The 16,061-nt window shown below is 49.1% G+C and overlaps 1 protein-coding gene across 1 annotated transcript; it reads right to left on the bottom strand.

Annotated features, from left to right (window-relative positions):
- Positions 1-361: 361 nt before the first annotated feature.
- Positions 362-15,450, bottom strand: DLAT (dihydrolipoamide S-acetyltransferase). The gene is made up of 14 exons (XM_038380549.2): positions 15,122-15,450; positions 12,301-12,402; positions 11,061-11,185; positions 10,776-10,935; positions 8,407-8,533; positions 7,778-7,968; positions 6,953-7,100; positions 6,654-6,721; positions 5,702-5,794; positions 4,458-4,565; positions 3,567-3,682; positions 3,084-3,246; positions 2,726-2,862; positions 362-1,999 (listed from the first exon to the last, which is right to left on the bottom strand). The coding sequence occupies exons 1-14, from the start codon at positions 15,362-15,364 to the stop codon at positions 1,870-1,872; spliced, it is 1,911 nt and encodes a 636-aa protein (XP_038236477.1). The 5' UTR covers positions 15,365-15,450; the 3' UTR covers positions 362-1,869.
- Positions 15,451-16,061: the final 611 nt, after the last annotated feature.

The raw sequence follows: 16,061 nt of genomic DNA, 5'->3' as shown, positions 1-16,061 counted from the left end.
TTCACTGTTCACCAGTCAGGCTCGCACTAGGACAGTGGTCCTTTGGCACAAGCTAGTTCCTGTTTTGAGTTTCAGTTTATTACAGGGAGGGAACAACAAGAGCATCCAGGATTTCCTTAATCCAAATTCTAAGTACTCGGTGCAGTGGAGTCAAAAACATAGATCATCCAAGTCTAGTGCTGCATGACGGTGGCTTAACAGAGATGTTGCTGAATACTTATGGCTGGAAACCTTAAGGTTAACAGGGTAAAATTGCATGTGCCCAACCAGAAGAGCTGACAACTTGAACAGATTGTGCACTAGCAGTGAGGTCAGCAGCACCCATTACTGAAGAGAAAAAGCACTGGGACAATTTTTATTAATTAGTCTAACAATTCCAAAGATTTAATAGAACACATGGACTCACTAGAGAATCTGGAACTGAGAAAATTAGAACATTTTTATACTTAAATGCAACAACTTTTCTTCTTACCCAACCAACCGAGTAAAACAATAAATAGTTCTCACAAAAATATTTCAATCGCTACAGTATATTTTTTTCAGTATTATCTTTAGTGGATTCTGTCGCACAACTTTACAAGAGACAATACTTAATGCAATGTATAGGGTACAGAATAACCTTTCATTCCTACCAAGCTCTCCTGGTCACTGATCAACTACATGATCCTTCTTTTTAAGTTAACATTTCCCTTTGGAAAGTGGAATATTGGGAGTGGCCACTAATGTATCCCCCCACTGTAGGACACAATTATTAGTGTATTTAGGTGCAAGTCCAATAGAAAACCATTTAAAGCATTTTACATACATTATATACATGGGACAGCACATTCGCAGTTTATAAAGGCTGGGGCAGTAAAGACATTTCATCTAAGAATTGTGATATCAATGACCTCAACTCATGCGAGAGCTTCCCGTGTCAAGAATGTCTGAAAAATCAATTTTCAAACATCGAACTCATCACAGAAATGACTGCCAGGGATGGAATTCCAATGGCCAAATTACACATGCTAATAACAGATATCAACACACATAGCAAGAAATTCTCCTGACTGTTCTGCTGTACAACTATTTCCATTGCAACAAGGTGTATTGTTAACATTGCAAAAGAGAAAGCAGCCATTTAAGATAATTTCATACAAAAATACACGCATATGTGAAAATCCACAAGGATGGGGCACATTTGCTGTGGCATTTAGAAGAGATTTGATTGTACTGTTGTGATAGCCTGATTAATTTAACTTCTCTTGCCTTTTTTTTTTTTTTTTTTTAAGTCCAATAAAAGGGATCATTTAGCTGTGAAAATCTAAGCTAGTGTTGAATTCCAAGGAGGAATTGCAATGTGAACCCTTTGTCCTATGAAAAAATATTCCTCCTCTCAATGCATGCCTGTCACTCTCACTAATACTAGCAGGAGAACAGACCACTTAGGGGTTTTTTTGTTTTTAAACTAGCTTGTAGATTTCAGCTACCAAGCCTTACAGATTCTTTTGCACAGATGTTTACAATCTGGTTCTCTTATTTCTGAGAACATAAGAGATTATATATCTGTGTATGCTCCCCCCCGCCCCAATTCAGGAGCATACATGAAGCCTACAGTGCTCATATGATTTTAAATCCAAGACACTTGACTTTTTTTTTGAGAAACACTGGCAAATTCATTAACTGTATAAAATACAGTATAACTGTATATTGCTCTGTAAAGCCTTTTGCAAACTATTTATCTGTACAGACTGGTAAAAATTACCAGTTAATATACATATTTAAAATAAAAAAGGAAAATTTGTTTAATAGAGTCTAATCACTGAAATATAAATAGCTTGATTAGAACAGAACAATGTGACCTAGGAAAGTCTTGGTTGTTTAGTTCGATTATAGCAGCATGGTTGTTGGCTTTTCAAGGAACTTTTTGAACTCAGCAAGCCATTGGGCTCCAACTGCTCCATCCACAACTCGATGGTCACAACTAAGAGTAACTGACATCATGCTGGCCACATCAAACCTGGGAAGAGAAATAAAATCCCACATTTAGCACTCGCAAGTTAGTTAGCAGAGATTTGTCATCCAGTGATATTCACGCACTACCCAGGACTTTATAAAAGATAAACCCCAAAGGGTGTTAGTCCTGTAGTACTCAGATCTACATGTATACCTTCACAAATGATTATGATGAAGATCTACATGATAGAGTAGATCATATCCTTCACTTTCTGAAATTAAGTGATCCCTTTCGAACATGCAGCTCGTTTTATTTAATAAAATGCAAATACATTGGTGATAAAACTTCACTCTATCTCCATGCTAAGTCACACTCTAGGCCTGGCTACCTCAGCAGGAGTTTTCAGGCAGTAAGACTGCCTTTTATCTATACGTGTCATTCATTTGCTCACCAGATTCAAAAGTCTGCACTGTGCCACTCAAAATTTGCCAGCGAAATATGGTCCTGTGAGAAAGGCACTTATCTAGAATTTAGGAGACAAAGGTTCAGTTACCTTCTCTGCCACACATTTCCTGTGCGACCTTGAGCAAATTATTAACTCTCTGTGCCTCAGGCCCCCATCTTACAGATGGGGATAATAGGACTTCCCTATCTCACAGTGGCATTGTACAATACTGCTAAATATTGATCATCTGATGGGGAAATTAGAATACTAGCCACTATTCCAAAGTAAATGTCACCTGTTTGAATAGTTAACTGAATCTGGATAATGCTCTATTTAATACTTACCCCTTCTCATTATTTGCTGGCACCAGCCTGTTCTCTGAAGTACCAACTGCCAGAATACATGCCTGAGGTGGATTAATTATGGCAGAGAAATTCTTAATCCCATACATTCCTAAATTGGAAACCGTAAAAGTGCCTCCCTACAGGAAATAAACACATAGATTAATATATGGAACGTCACAAAAGTTACTTCACACAGCATGTTAATTAACATGGCTAAACTAGATCATGGACTTGAAAGTGCCTGTTCTGAAGGGGACATTTGACCCACGTCATGAAACGGTTCACTTTTTTTTTTTTTTTAAAAAAAAGTGGGGGATAATCACAGCTGCAGTAATTACTAACACACCAAGCTCCTCACCTGGAATTCATGGGGCTGAAGTTTACCTTCTCGTGCTTTGGCTGCCAAAGAGGCAACATCTTTACTAATGGAAGCCAGTCCCTTTATGTGCGCATTGAACACGATGGGAGTTATAAGCCCTGCAGGAGTACTCACTGCAATGCTAACATCTACTACATGATTTCTGTAAGACACAATGGGGACACAACCCATATTACTTGAGCAGGACACAAAAGAAAGATTTTTTTTTAAAGCATTAAAACCACCTCCTATAAACAAGTCATTATTGTCATGTCCATTAAGTCTAGTGCCCAGGCCTTGCTCACAAGGGTACTTGAAGAAAGGTATATGAACCTTTGAGAATCCCCCGAGTTTTACACTGCCACTGCTCCCACTCCTGCCAGCCTTTATGAAATCCTGCCTAAACTGTGGGAGAATTGCTCCATTTTGCTATTAACACCATACTGAATAAAGTTTCTAGCTACATTTGGACCATATACTTACTGCCTGATAACAGTGTCCAACCACGAGGAATTGGCTTCAGGCACCTTCACACATGCCAGAGCTGAAGCTTTAATGATGAAGTCATTAACAGAAAGCTTAACGTTCTCCGACACCTCCTGTAAAGAGAAGACAGAAATTTGAAATGTCAGTGATTTACTCACTCTTTATAGGTTTCAGAGTAGCGGCCGTGTTAGTCTGTATTCGCAAAAAGAAAAGGGGTACTTGTGGCACCTTAGAGACTAACAAATTTATTAGAGCATAAGCTTTCGTGAGCTACAGCTCACTTCATCGGATGTATATAGTCACCACAAACTGAATTAGTTTGCATAAACACAAGACTACATGGCCTGCTTACACTTACTGCGTGACCCTATCACAGTCAATCAGGCACATCTCTAAGAGGAAACAACATTTGAAAGTGTCTTGAGCCCATTTAACATTTGCATTCCTCCTCCTCCCTGCCCCGCCCCCGCCTTGTAGTCTGAGAAGCAGTATTCAGTTTTGGGATATGTGATCTTCATTTCCCCAAAAGAAAAAACTCTGCTCAAAAGCAGCATCTCATTTACGGTTTGATCCTGCTCTTTATCCTATTTTCTATCTGAGGCAACAATAGTAAAAGAAAGCTGTGCAGCTTGTCTAGGATTCAATGTGATCAGGCTGGGGAACTCTGAGCACGCAATGGGCAGTGTTTGGATGGAGAAGGCTTCTCCATACTCTGTCACAAGAGGGTCAAGACCTGATTAGCAGGAGGCAGCAAACTTTGGGTGCAAAGGAACCTGTTCTTCCCAAGTCCAGCTGGCTCAACCTTGAAGAGCAGATGCAGGAGGCTCATCATACTGATTATCTACCTGTCCTCTCAGACCCACACCACAACCCTTTCAGTAGTGTTACCTTATTAAGTTCTTTCCTGAGCTCCAGTATTTCTTCCACATTTATATCGATAGACAGATAGTAGTGAGGTATTGTTTGTTTAGACTGCATCAAACGCTGAGCAATGACCTGAAGGCAAACAGAGCCGGTCATTAAAACACAACACACTTTGCAAAATGGGTTTCCATCCAAGTTAAAAGTAGGGTTGACAATGCACACCACTGTCTTAAATGCACACATTATAGTACAATTAGGTTTGGTCCAAGCATCTTTGGAGTTGCTACATAAAGACCACTGAGCAGCAGACAATAGCCAAAAGACCAATATAAGGATTTTGCATGTTTAAATCAGCTAGAATTTATTCCCCTACTTTCATTGTGTTCTCCTAGGCTTTTGCTGGATGGAGCAGAGAGATGAACAGATGGGCTGAGACAGAGGAAAACTTAGTTATTGTGATTTGGGAAGCATCTGAGTTTTGGGGACAGTGGTCCTAACTGTTGTTTGTATTTTAGAGAGAGAGAGAGAGAGAGAGAGAGAGAGAGAGAGAGAGAGAGAGAGAGAGAGAGAGAGAGAGAGATTGTACATGAGGCCAGAAACATTGGATGGATGCATTTTTATAAACACAATAAAGCAGTTGCTGTATATAAAAGGCCCCTCCACAAGAAGATCTCGCCCTCACCTTCAAATGAAGTTTATTACACCAGAAAAGAGAGATTTGGCTAACAGGAATGGTTGTCCATTATAAGCCACCAGACACCTAGAGATATCACCCTACTATAAATCACTAATAGCAGTAAAATTTTTGCTTCAACTTTCATTTCTTGAGGCGTGGGTGGATCTAACCCTAGTCCCCTTTTTTGGGTACATCAACCACCATGACATGATTTGGCACAATTGGCCATCTCTGCTCAAGGCGCAAACTGGGATAGAAGGGTTGCTGCAGATTAGGGCTGAGGTGCATTGACAAAGCTGTGGACAGGGAGAGACCTCTCAGGTCAGAATGGAGGTGCATCAGCAAAGCTGCGTGGGGGAAGCTTGCTCAACACCTGCCAGTTCTATGCCTTGCTCAGGCCAGCGCTATTAAATCACTTACTCTCATGAGCAAGTTTTTCCACCAAGTTCACTACCCTTCAGCATCCAATTGGCTCTCCTAGTTAAAAAGGACCTTAGTCAACAGTGGTTAAATGTTTAATGTTTCTGGAAAGACTCCTATGTATAAATACAATAATCTCTTTAAAGGGAGAGAAAGAAGGAAAACCTCTTACCCTCCGAACATTACTGATGGGGATATCTGTGAAGACGCCTGAAGGAGGTGGTGTGGCTGTTGGAGCTGCAGGTGCAACTGGAGCTGCCTGGACCTGTACACAAAGACAGACAGACAGCCGGGTTTCCAATCATCATTCAAACGTGAGCTGGGGTTTGTCAGAAACTAGAAATCAACATTACGGAGATAAGCTTTGGGATAACTCCTGTGAATAAGGCTGTGGTGGAAAACAGATGGCTGAGACAACGGCTGCTCTCCGCGTTTCCGGTCACCTTCTTTAATAAGCAGAAGGCACTCCCTTCCTATAGCTTCCTACCTGAATGCATTTTAAGTGATTCCAAATGTTAAGGCCTCGATAATATTCTGTTCCCAGAATGTGGTGTTTGTGGGTATATGAAACATATGGCATTGGTATCTGTAGCTACTATATTCTAATTAAGGACTGGTAATAAATATTAGTGATAGGTACCAGCCTACACGGTTACAGCTACAAAGCAGAACTCCATCAGACAATGATTGCAAAGTAAGGATGACTGCACAAGACTTTCAGTTTTTAATATTGGCCTTCCTTTGATTTTCCCCTCCTAAGCTGCATTCCCCAAGGCTCCACCACTCGATTAGCTGTTCCGTTACTATGGTAATGGGGACCATATAAACACCTGGAGAGGCAGGATGTGCTTTTGCAGCAAAATTCCAAAGTGACAAATTGAAAAAGGAGAACATCTCATCTCACGTTTCTGAAGTCCTACACAAGCTGACTCCCCAACACTTTCAGATACAACATTCCACACTGTCCAATCACCAGCACAACTGTCAGTCTTCAGAATGCTTATACTTCACCTGCTAGTTGCAGTCTTCAGCTGCTTCCAAAGAGCAGCAGGTAGCTCTACACTGCTGTCAAAACAACTACTAATGCGGTAGTACGAGATCTCACAGATTTTAGTCCTACTCACAGGGACAACCTTTGGAGGCACAAATGACTCAATATCTTTCTTCGTGATTCGGCCATCTGGTCCAGTACCTGGTGGAGGGACATGTGAAATGTAACATGATTTCATGCAATGCCATATTGGGAAAATGCAAGTTAAAATGAAACCCACTCCCTTCTAACCCAGTCACTCAGCACAGCAACTGGATGTTCGGCTGTAATCTGTGACCAGAAAACATTTTTGATGGACTGGGAGGGAACAGACAGCTAAGCACATATCTAAGGGCAAGAGAGACTTGGATAAGAATGGAAATGGCAACTCACCTTTCACCTGCGCAATGTCAATTCCTCTTTCTGCTGCCATTTTTTTTGCCAGGGGGCTAATTATTACCCTTCCTTTATGTACAGGAGCCGCAGGTGATGAGACTGCTGGAGCTGAAGGGGCAGTGGGATGGGGAGGAAGAGCTGCTGCCTTAAGAGAATGGGTTAGACATAGTCATTAACTGCAGACATTCAGCTAAAGTCTTAAAGTTTCACTTAAGTATGAGGAGATGTAACATGCAAAGAGAACATGGGCATCTTGTTACCAGAAACCAACTAGAGAATGTTCACAGATCAGCAACAACAGTGATCAGGGTCTGGAGGGGCTGATTTAGGAGATTAAGGAAGAGAATCAGAGCTAAATCAGCAGAACTGTGGCTAGAGTGATGATCGGACGTAGAGAATGAAACACTACAGGTATGGGGGAAAGGAATTATTTAGGAAGGTACAGAGAAATAAATGACATTATGAGAAAATATAGTCTATCAGAATGCCTTTCTGGGAGTGTGACTGATTAGGGTGTGGAATCATCTCCCAGACGAAGAGGCAGTAAGTGACTTGTATCCCCATCATTTGGAGCATTTAAAACTAGAACGGGCAGCAGTCTGGATTACAGACATAGGGAACAACCTACATCAATTCCCAGAGGATAGACTAGCTGGTGCTAACAGGTTGTATTCATCTCACATTATCCTTCCACTCACGATACCACAAACACATTATTGGAGTTCAAGCTTCACAAGGTCCAAACGAGCAGGATTATTCAGGTCAGATTAAAAACTGCTAATGGTCCCCCCCCTTCTCTTCCCCATCAGAGATAGTCTTTACCGGAGGGAGAGGACTGGGTGGTGGTGCTTGTGGTTTGATGTCAGCTACTCCAGTATCCCTGTAGTCAGCAAATGCTGGAATATCAGACTCCTTCTCCACAATGATACAGAGTGGGGTTCCTAATGGCACATCTCTTGTTCCTTCAGACACCAGAATTTTTGCCAGGTAGCCTTCTTCCTGCACTTCAAAGCCTTAAAAGAAAATGACTGATGAATGCTGGAGAAGATCAAATAACCAGAAGGTTGGCATTGATGTCACACAATCTCAACACTGGCACAATGAAGAGTTCTTTTGGATGATGCTTTCAGTCTCCCCACAGTAACTAAATCCCTGCCACTTTTTAAACACATCTTTAAAACAACACTGAATGGGGAGAAGTCTCCATGTACCGCAGGTTTAACACCACAGGGCTAGTGCAAAGCTGGGAGCTGCTATTAGCAGCTCCATCACCTAGAACTACAAGAGGACAGGAAACAGCTTTACATTGCTCCTTTTACATTGCACCAAGGCCTGCCGCCCTTTGCAGTGGGAAGAGAAGAGGCTGGTTTGAAGCTCTACTGCGGATTACTCTCTCTCTCCAAAGGTTAAAGAACAATCTGTGGTCTCTCTCAGGGTTAGAGATTGCTCACCTATTGTGGCTTTATCTGTTTCAATTTCTGCCAGTAAGTCTCCTTCGCTCAGTTTCTCACCAACCTTCTTCTCCCACCTCTGAACCGTGCCCATTGTCATTGTTGGTGAGAGAGCAGGGAGAACAATCTATGGAGTCAAAAGAATGCAAGGGTATCATAATAGATAACTGAAAGCCAACAGGAGCATGACTTCAAACCCCAACCAGCATATTACCCATGAGAATAAGCCAGCACCAATATGTTCCTGGGGCTGCCTAACCCAACGGAGCAGAGTGCGATGCTGCTGCTGCTGCCAGATTCTTGTTTAAAGATGCTAAACCAGAGTTTAAATTAAGGAAGAAAACTGAAAGGCATCAACTGGGGGATTTTCCTGTCGGGATTCCGCTTTGCCTGTTTAGTGCTAGTAAATAACCATCACCTAGCGCTTATATAACAGTTTTCACCTGTAGAGCTGAAGTGCACAGATGGGGAAATTGAGGCATAGATAGGTGGAGTGCATTGTCTGAGGTCACACTGCAAGTCAGTGGAAGAAATGGAAATAAAACTCCCAATTCCCAGAACAGGTGAGGTTCCCCCAACTCCTTTTGGAATACTCCTTAACACAATACTATGAAAAACGAAGGAGCGAACGGGAAGAGCTGTGCTGGGAGCGACACATCCTGGCCCTCAGAGCAGTCAGGTACTACAGTGATGGGCACTTTAGATATGCATGCAATAATAATGATGTGCACAACTTTGCAAGACACTATTATCGCTTCTACTGCATCACTGCAGAACTTGTTAGAGAATCAACATTCGACCACCCCAAACAAGAAAAAGAGCAGTAGAAAGGAAGCATGGTCCAGTGGGCAAGGTGCTAGTCTGGGATTCAAGAGACTTGGGTTAAATTCCCTGTACCACCATACACTTCCTTTGATGCCCTGAGCAAGTCACAATCTCACTGTACCTCAGCACCCCACCTGTAAAATGGGGATTATAGTAACTCCCTACTTCACAGGAGTACTGCAAGGCTAAACCCATTAAAGGTTGTGAGATGCTCAGCTACAATGGTAAAGGGGCCATATAAGTACTTAAGATAGACAAACATAGGATACTGTAGTAGTACTAGGCAGTCACACAGAGATACTTCAGCATCTAACCACATGAGAACTAAGCAAGCACAACTGGTCTGCTCCTGGGCTATGTAAACTTAAAAGAAATTCTTCCCACATAACTGGGCCCCAGCAGAGTAACAGAGGGTGCGATGTAGCTCCTAAGTTCTTTTGTTTAATGCTGAGTGTCACGGCGCATAACTTCCAGTGGCCTAGAGAAATCACATGAACAACTCTGCAATCCACAAAGCTGAGCCAGAGGCCGAGGCTTCCTATCCAGTGAATGGGGACAGATAGGCATCAGAGAACATGAACCATAAAAGCCAGCCAATGCCAACAACAGGGGTGTGTACTAAGCCCTGCCCCACTCACACCAATGGGCACTTGAGTCTGGGCTGCAGGTAGGCACCTAGCTCTGCTAGTGATCGTGAAGGGGAACCAACCTCCTAAGCCACTTCTTGTGGGAATGAGTTCAGCACCTGCCTCGCTCCACACAAAAACGGCTAAAGGAGGAGGTGGTGCTGCCACTCACCTTATAACTTTTAGCCCAGAGGTTAGAGCCCTCACCCAGGATATGGGACACCCAGATTCAGTCCTCTCTTCACTCTGGCTAGAGCACAAGAAAGGATTTGAACAGGGGTCTCCCACCTCTCAGGAGAATGCTCTATTCACTGAGCAATGGGATATTCTGATGTGGGGCTCCCTCAGTCTCTCCTGTTGAAGCTGTTCCACTATGGATAAATAATGAACGAGTGATTGGAGCAGGGGGACTGGACCCAGGGTCTCTCCTCTCCCAGGGGGGTGCCCTAAGCACTGGATCACAGAATCTCTTTCTTTCCCTTCCAAGCCCAATGACTAAGTATTTATTCTCAGGGGACCAGTCACTTGGCCAGAGACAGGGTGCTGCTTTATAGCTTGCTGAATGACTTCATCCTTTATTCCATTCAATGTAGCTAGGCCATCTACTAGCCAAATTAACCAATCAATATAATTGCCTCCTAATAAGAAGAGAATCATGTGCATACAAGAGCTTTTCACAGTCTGAGGGAACAGACTGATACCAGGGGCCCTAAAACAGTTTTCAAAGCTTAAGTGATTGGAGTTTTTTAAAGCCCATTTTAAATCTGCAAGATAGACCAACTGACTCTCACTCCTGCAGCTAGAGCTAATAAGGCCTATGGTTTATATCTACATCACAGTGCTTAGGAGCTATTAGTGTTAGACAGGCAGAAGACAGACACTGAAGAATAATGCACTACAGGTATGTACATGCCTTACCTGCATGTGAGGAGGATAGGAGCTGCCTGGAGCCTGCACAGAGGGCTGAGCTGGTGGTGGGGTAGCCGCCGCTGGAGGGGGAGGCACTGAGGCTGCTGCAGCAGCAGCAGGTGCTGCAGAATCCAAGGTAAAATTCTTAAAGGCATCAATAAACTCGGGCCTAGAAGAGGAGCCAAAGGAGCCATGAAAAATATGGAAGATAATGTGCCTAATGCTTCATCCAGGGCACCCAACCTGCCAAGTTCCCAAGACAGCACTCTACTGAGATGTGATCGATTTACTTACTTTTCAACTGTGATACATATTACAGACCCAATGGGGACATCCCTTGTCCCTTCTGCCACCAGGATCTTAGCCAAGTAACATTCTTCCAGACTCTCAAATCCCACAGTCGCTTTGTCTGTTTCCACCTTTGCAAAAAGAGAACAATCAAGTTATGGTCAAAAAGAAAAAAAAAGAAAAAGGGCTTCACACAGCTCAGAATCCTCCTATCTGATGTTTGTGGGTGAAGCTCCGTGGCACATAAAGCCATGGTGAGAATCATCTCAGCTGACAGCAGCAACTTGGCTGACAAGGAAAAGAGACTGTAGAGGTTCACAGGTTTCAGAGTAGCAGCCGTGTTAGTCTGTATTCTCAAAAAGAAAAGGAGTACTTGTGGCACCTTAGAGACTAACAAATTTATTAGAGCATAAGCTTTCGTGAGCTACAGCTCACTTCATCGGATGCATGTAGAGGTTCAATCCCTCTCACAAGTAGCTAGCAAACAGCAGGCAACTCTGAGGGGTAGTGGGGTTGTGGCTGTTTTTAATCCCTTCAATAAAGTGGCTTCAGAAGATTAATATTAATTTTTATTATCTCTATTTCATAGAATCTAGGCACCCCAGACATTGATCAGGACACCACTGTGCTAGGTGCTGTACACACACCCAAAACACAGAGAGAGTCCCTGCCCCAGACAACTCACAATCTAAGTATGAGAGGGACCAGATGGATGGACAGACTGACAGGGGAGTACAATGAAACAATGAGACAATATATCAGCATGACAGCCTGTGGTCTCAGCCCACCAGCAACCTATCTGTGATCAAATTTTATGTAGGCCTCACAGCAGAAGAGAATTTTAAGAAGAAATCTGACAGAGGAAAATGAGTTAGTTTTGTGGATGTTTATGGGGAGCTTCTCCCAAGCCTGAGGGGCAGCACAGGAGAAATTACAAAGGTGCTTGTTTGAAAATTTAACAAGTGGGTAATGGAAGCTGGCATTATGGGCTGATCAGAGGCAGGAGTCAACCTTCCAATGCTGAATCAGAGATAATGGGTAAGGGTGAGGAAAGAATATTTATACCTGTTTGGGGTGACTTGTGAAAAAATCCAGGGCATGCAGTTAGTACGGGGACAATTTTAGAGACCATAACCTGACTCATCCTCTGGTTATGGTGCAGCCTCCCATCCCACCAGAAAGTGAGAGGCCACCCACAACAACTGGCCCTTGGTGCCCCATAACTGGGGCGACCTCTCCACGGTACCTCTGCAATCAGATCACCCTCGCTGATCTTCTCCCCTTCCTTCTTCTCCCACCGAGCGATAGTCCCCATCTGCATTGTAGGGGAAAGAGCCGGCAAAGGCACCTGCAAAAGAACAACCCAGCCATAGCACAAGTGACCCTAGAACACCTTCCACCATGAGAGGCGAGAGGCCAGTCAACGCTCTTGAATCCAGAAACAGTCAAGGTGCCAACAATAAAATGGCCATAATGCTAATGCAATAGTCTCATAATAGTTTATTCAGAGCCCTTCATCCCAAGGTGCTTCATAACTCGGACTGACTCCGGGGAATTGCTTGTCCCCTGGAGCTCTAAAGGGCAGCTACTGACTGGTGCACAATACCACAGTGCGTGGGGAAGGGGCACAGAGACAAGGGCAAATCCCAACTCGGCAAATGACTGGGCTATTGAACAGTGGGCTCTAGGGGTGGCCGGGGTCACATCCTGCGGGTTTGGGGGTCAAGGAACAGGAAAATGACCCCGCTTGTAGGGCCTGGCCAGCAAGTCTGTGAGAGTGGATGCCAGAAGAAGCTGGGCTGGGGCTGTTTGCATCTCACAGGGGCATTGCAGGGGAGATCCCCCATCCTGACCTCCCCAGCGGCTATAGAGTCGGGGTGGGCATGACCCCAGGGAGCTGGGGAAAGAGAAAGGGGGTGACTCTGTGGTTGTGGGGCCAGGATGGGCATGACCCCAGCGAGCTCGGGGAAGAGAGAGGGGGTGACTCAGTGGTTGTGGGGCCGGGGTGCGTATGACCCCAGCGAGCTGGGGGAAGAGAAAGGGGGTGACTCTGTGGTTGTGGGGCCGGGCTGGGCATGACCCTAGGAGCTGGGGGAAGGGAAAGGGGGTGACTCAGTGGTTGTGGGGCCGGGGTGCGTATGACCCCAGCGAGCTGGGGGAAGAGAAAGGGGGTGACTCTGTGGTTGTGGGGCCAGGATGGGCATGACCCCAGGGAGCTGGGGGAAGGGAAAGGGGGTGACGCTGTGGTTGTGGGGCCAGGCTGGGCATGACCCCAAGGAGCTGGGGGTAGGGAAAGGGGGTGACGCTGTGGTAGTGGGGCCGGGCTGGGCATGACCCCAGGGAGCTGGGGGTAGGGAAAGGGGGTGACTCTGTGGTTGTGGGGCCGGGCTGGGCATGACCCCAGGGAGCTGGGGGTAGGGAAAGGGGGTGACGCTCTGGTAGTGGGGCCGGGCTGGGCATGACCCCAGGGAGCTGGGGGTAGGGAAAGGGGGTGACGCTGTGGTTGTGGGGCCGGGCTGGGCATGACCCCAGGGAGCTGGGGGAAGGGAAAGGGGGTGACGCTGTGGTTGTGGGGCCAGGCTGGGCATGACCCCAGGGAGCTGGGGGTAGGGAAAGGGGGTGACGCTGTGGCTGTGGGGCCGGGCTGGGCATGACCCGAGGGAGCTGGGGGAAGGGAAAGGGGGAGACGCTGTGGTTGTGGGGCCGGGCTGGGCATGACCCCAGGGAGCTGGGGGAAGGGAAAGGGGGTGACGCTGTGGGGCCGGGCTGGGCATGACCCCAGGGAGCTGGGGGTAGGGAAAGGGGGTGACGCTGTGGGGCCGGGCTGGGCATGACCCCAGGAGCTGGGGGTAGGGAAAGGGGGTGACGCTGTGGGGCCGGGCTGGGCATGACCCCAGGGAGCTGGGGGTAGGGAAAGGGGGTGACGCTGTGGGGCCGGGCTGGGCATGACCCCAGGGAGCTGGGGGTAGGGAAAGGGGGTGACGCTGTGGGGCTGGGCTGGGCATGACCCCAGGGAGCTGGGGGTAGGGAAAGGGGGTGACGCTGTGGGGCCGGGCTGGGCATGACCCCAGGAGCTGGGGGAAGGGAAAGGGGGTGACGCTGCGGCTGTGGGGCTGGGCTGGGCATGACCCCAGGGAGCTGGGGGAAGGGAAAGGGGGTGACGCTGTGGTTGTGGGGCCAGGCTGGGCATGACCCCAGGGAGCTGGGGGTAGGGAAAGGGGGTGACGCTGCGGCTGTGGGGCTGGGCTGGGCATGACCCCAGGGAGCTGGGGGAAGGGAAAGGGGGTGACGCTGTGGCTGTGGGGCTGGGCTGGGCATGACCCCAGGGAGCTGGGGGAAGGGAAAGGGGGTGACGCTGCGGCTGTGGGGCCGGGCTGGGCATGACCCCAGGGAGCTGGGGGAAGGGAAAGGGGGTGACGCTGTGGCTGTGGGGCCGGGCTGGGCATGACCCCAGGAGCTGGGGGTAGGGAAAGGGGGTGACGCTGTGGGGCCGGGCTGGGCATGACCCCAGGGAGCTGGGGGTAGGGAAAGGGGGGTGACGCTGTGGGGCCGGGCTGGGCATGACCCCAGGGAGCTGGGGGTAGGGAAAGGGGGTGACGCTGTGGGGCTGGGCTGGGCATGACCCCAGGGAGCTGGGGGTAGGGAAAGGGGGTGACGCTGTGGGGCCGGGCTGGGCATGACCCCAGGAGCTGGGGGAAGGGAAAGGGGGTGACGCTGCGGCTGTGGGGCCGGGCTGGGCATGACCCCAGGGAGCTGGGGGAAGGGAAAGGGGGTGACGCTGTGGCTGTGGGGCTGGGCTGGGCATGACCCCAGGGAGCTGGGGGAAGGGAAAGGGGGTGACGCTGTGGTTGTGGGGCCAGGCTGGGCATGACCCCAGGGAGCTGGGGGAAGGGAAAGGGGGTGACGCTGTGGTTGTGGGGCCAGGCTGGGCATGACCCCAGGGAGCTGGGGGTAGGGAAAGGGGGTGACGCTGCGGCTGTGGGGGGCCATGGGGCGGCACCCGCCGCGCCCGGCTCTGGGGGTCAGGATCGGGGTGGGGGGGGTCCGGGTGCCCCCCAGCCCCTCACCTTCTGGTGGGGCGGGAGGCTGCACCACCGCCGGGGGACGAGGCGGGGCCAGGGCTCCCCCAGCAGCAGCCGCCGCCCCGCGGGCCTGGGCCCCGGCCCGCTCCGGCCCGGCGGGGGCTGCGCGGCCCCTAGGCTCCCTCCGTTCAGGGCGCGGGCCCCCCGGCCGGGGCTCGCTCCCGCCGCTCCGGGCACCCGCCGCGGGGCCGCGCACGGGGCGAGGCGCCGCGCGAACACGCGCCACATGCTGCTGTGGAGCCGGGACCCGGCAGCGGCTCCGGCAATGACCTCGCTCCCCTCCGGCCTGCGGGCGCCCACCGCGCTTTACGGCAGCCGCGGCGGCGACAGTGCAGTGTCGTGAAGAGCCGCAAAGCAGAGAGGCGGCGTGGGGCGGGGCAGCAGCTGGAGCGAGGGCCTGGCTGGGTGGGCAGCGCCCAGGAGATAGGGCGAGAGACCTGGGGGCAAGGAGGTCTGGGGGTGGACAGGGGTCCCTAGGGGCAGGGTGGGGGCAGGATGGGGGAGCAGGGGTCCTAGGGGCAGGGTGGGGGCAGGATGGGGGAGCAGGGGAGGTCTGGGGGCAGGATGGGGGAGCAGGGGTCCTAGGGGTAGGGTGGGGGTGAATGCAGGGGACCTGGGGGCAGGATGGAGGAGCAGGGGTCCCTAGGGGTAGGGTAGGGGTGGATGCAGGAGCAGGGGAAGTCTGGGGCAGGATGGGGGAGCAGGGGTCCCTAGGGGTAGGGTGGGGGTGGATGCAGGAGCAGGGGAGGTCTGGGGGCAGGATAGGGGAGCAGGGGTCCCTAGGGGCAGGGTGGGGGCAGGATGTGGGAGCAGGGGTCCTAGGGGTAGGGTGGGGGTGGATGCAGGAGCAGGGGAGGTCTGGGGGCAGGATGTGGGAGCAGGGGTCCTAGGGGTAGGGTGGGGGTGGATGCAGGAGCAGGGGAGG

This window comes from Dermochelys coriacea, chromosome 22, assembly GCF_009764565.3.
Source record: "Dermochelys coriacea isolate rDerCor1 chromosome 22, rDerCor1.pri.v4, whole genome shotgun sequence".
Classification (NCBI taxonomy): domain Eukaryota; kingdom Metazoa; phylum Chordata; order Testudines; family Dermochelyidae; genus Dermochelys; species Dermochelys coriacea.
This window is presented reverse-complemented; position numbering and strand designations above follow the sequence as displayed.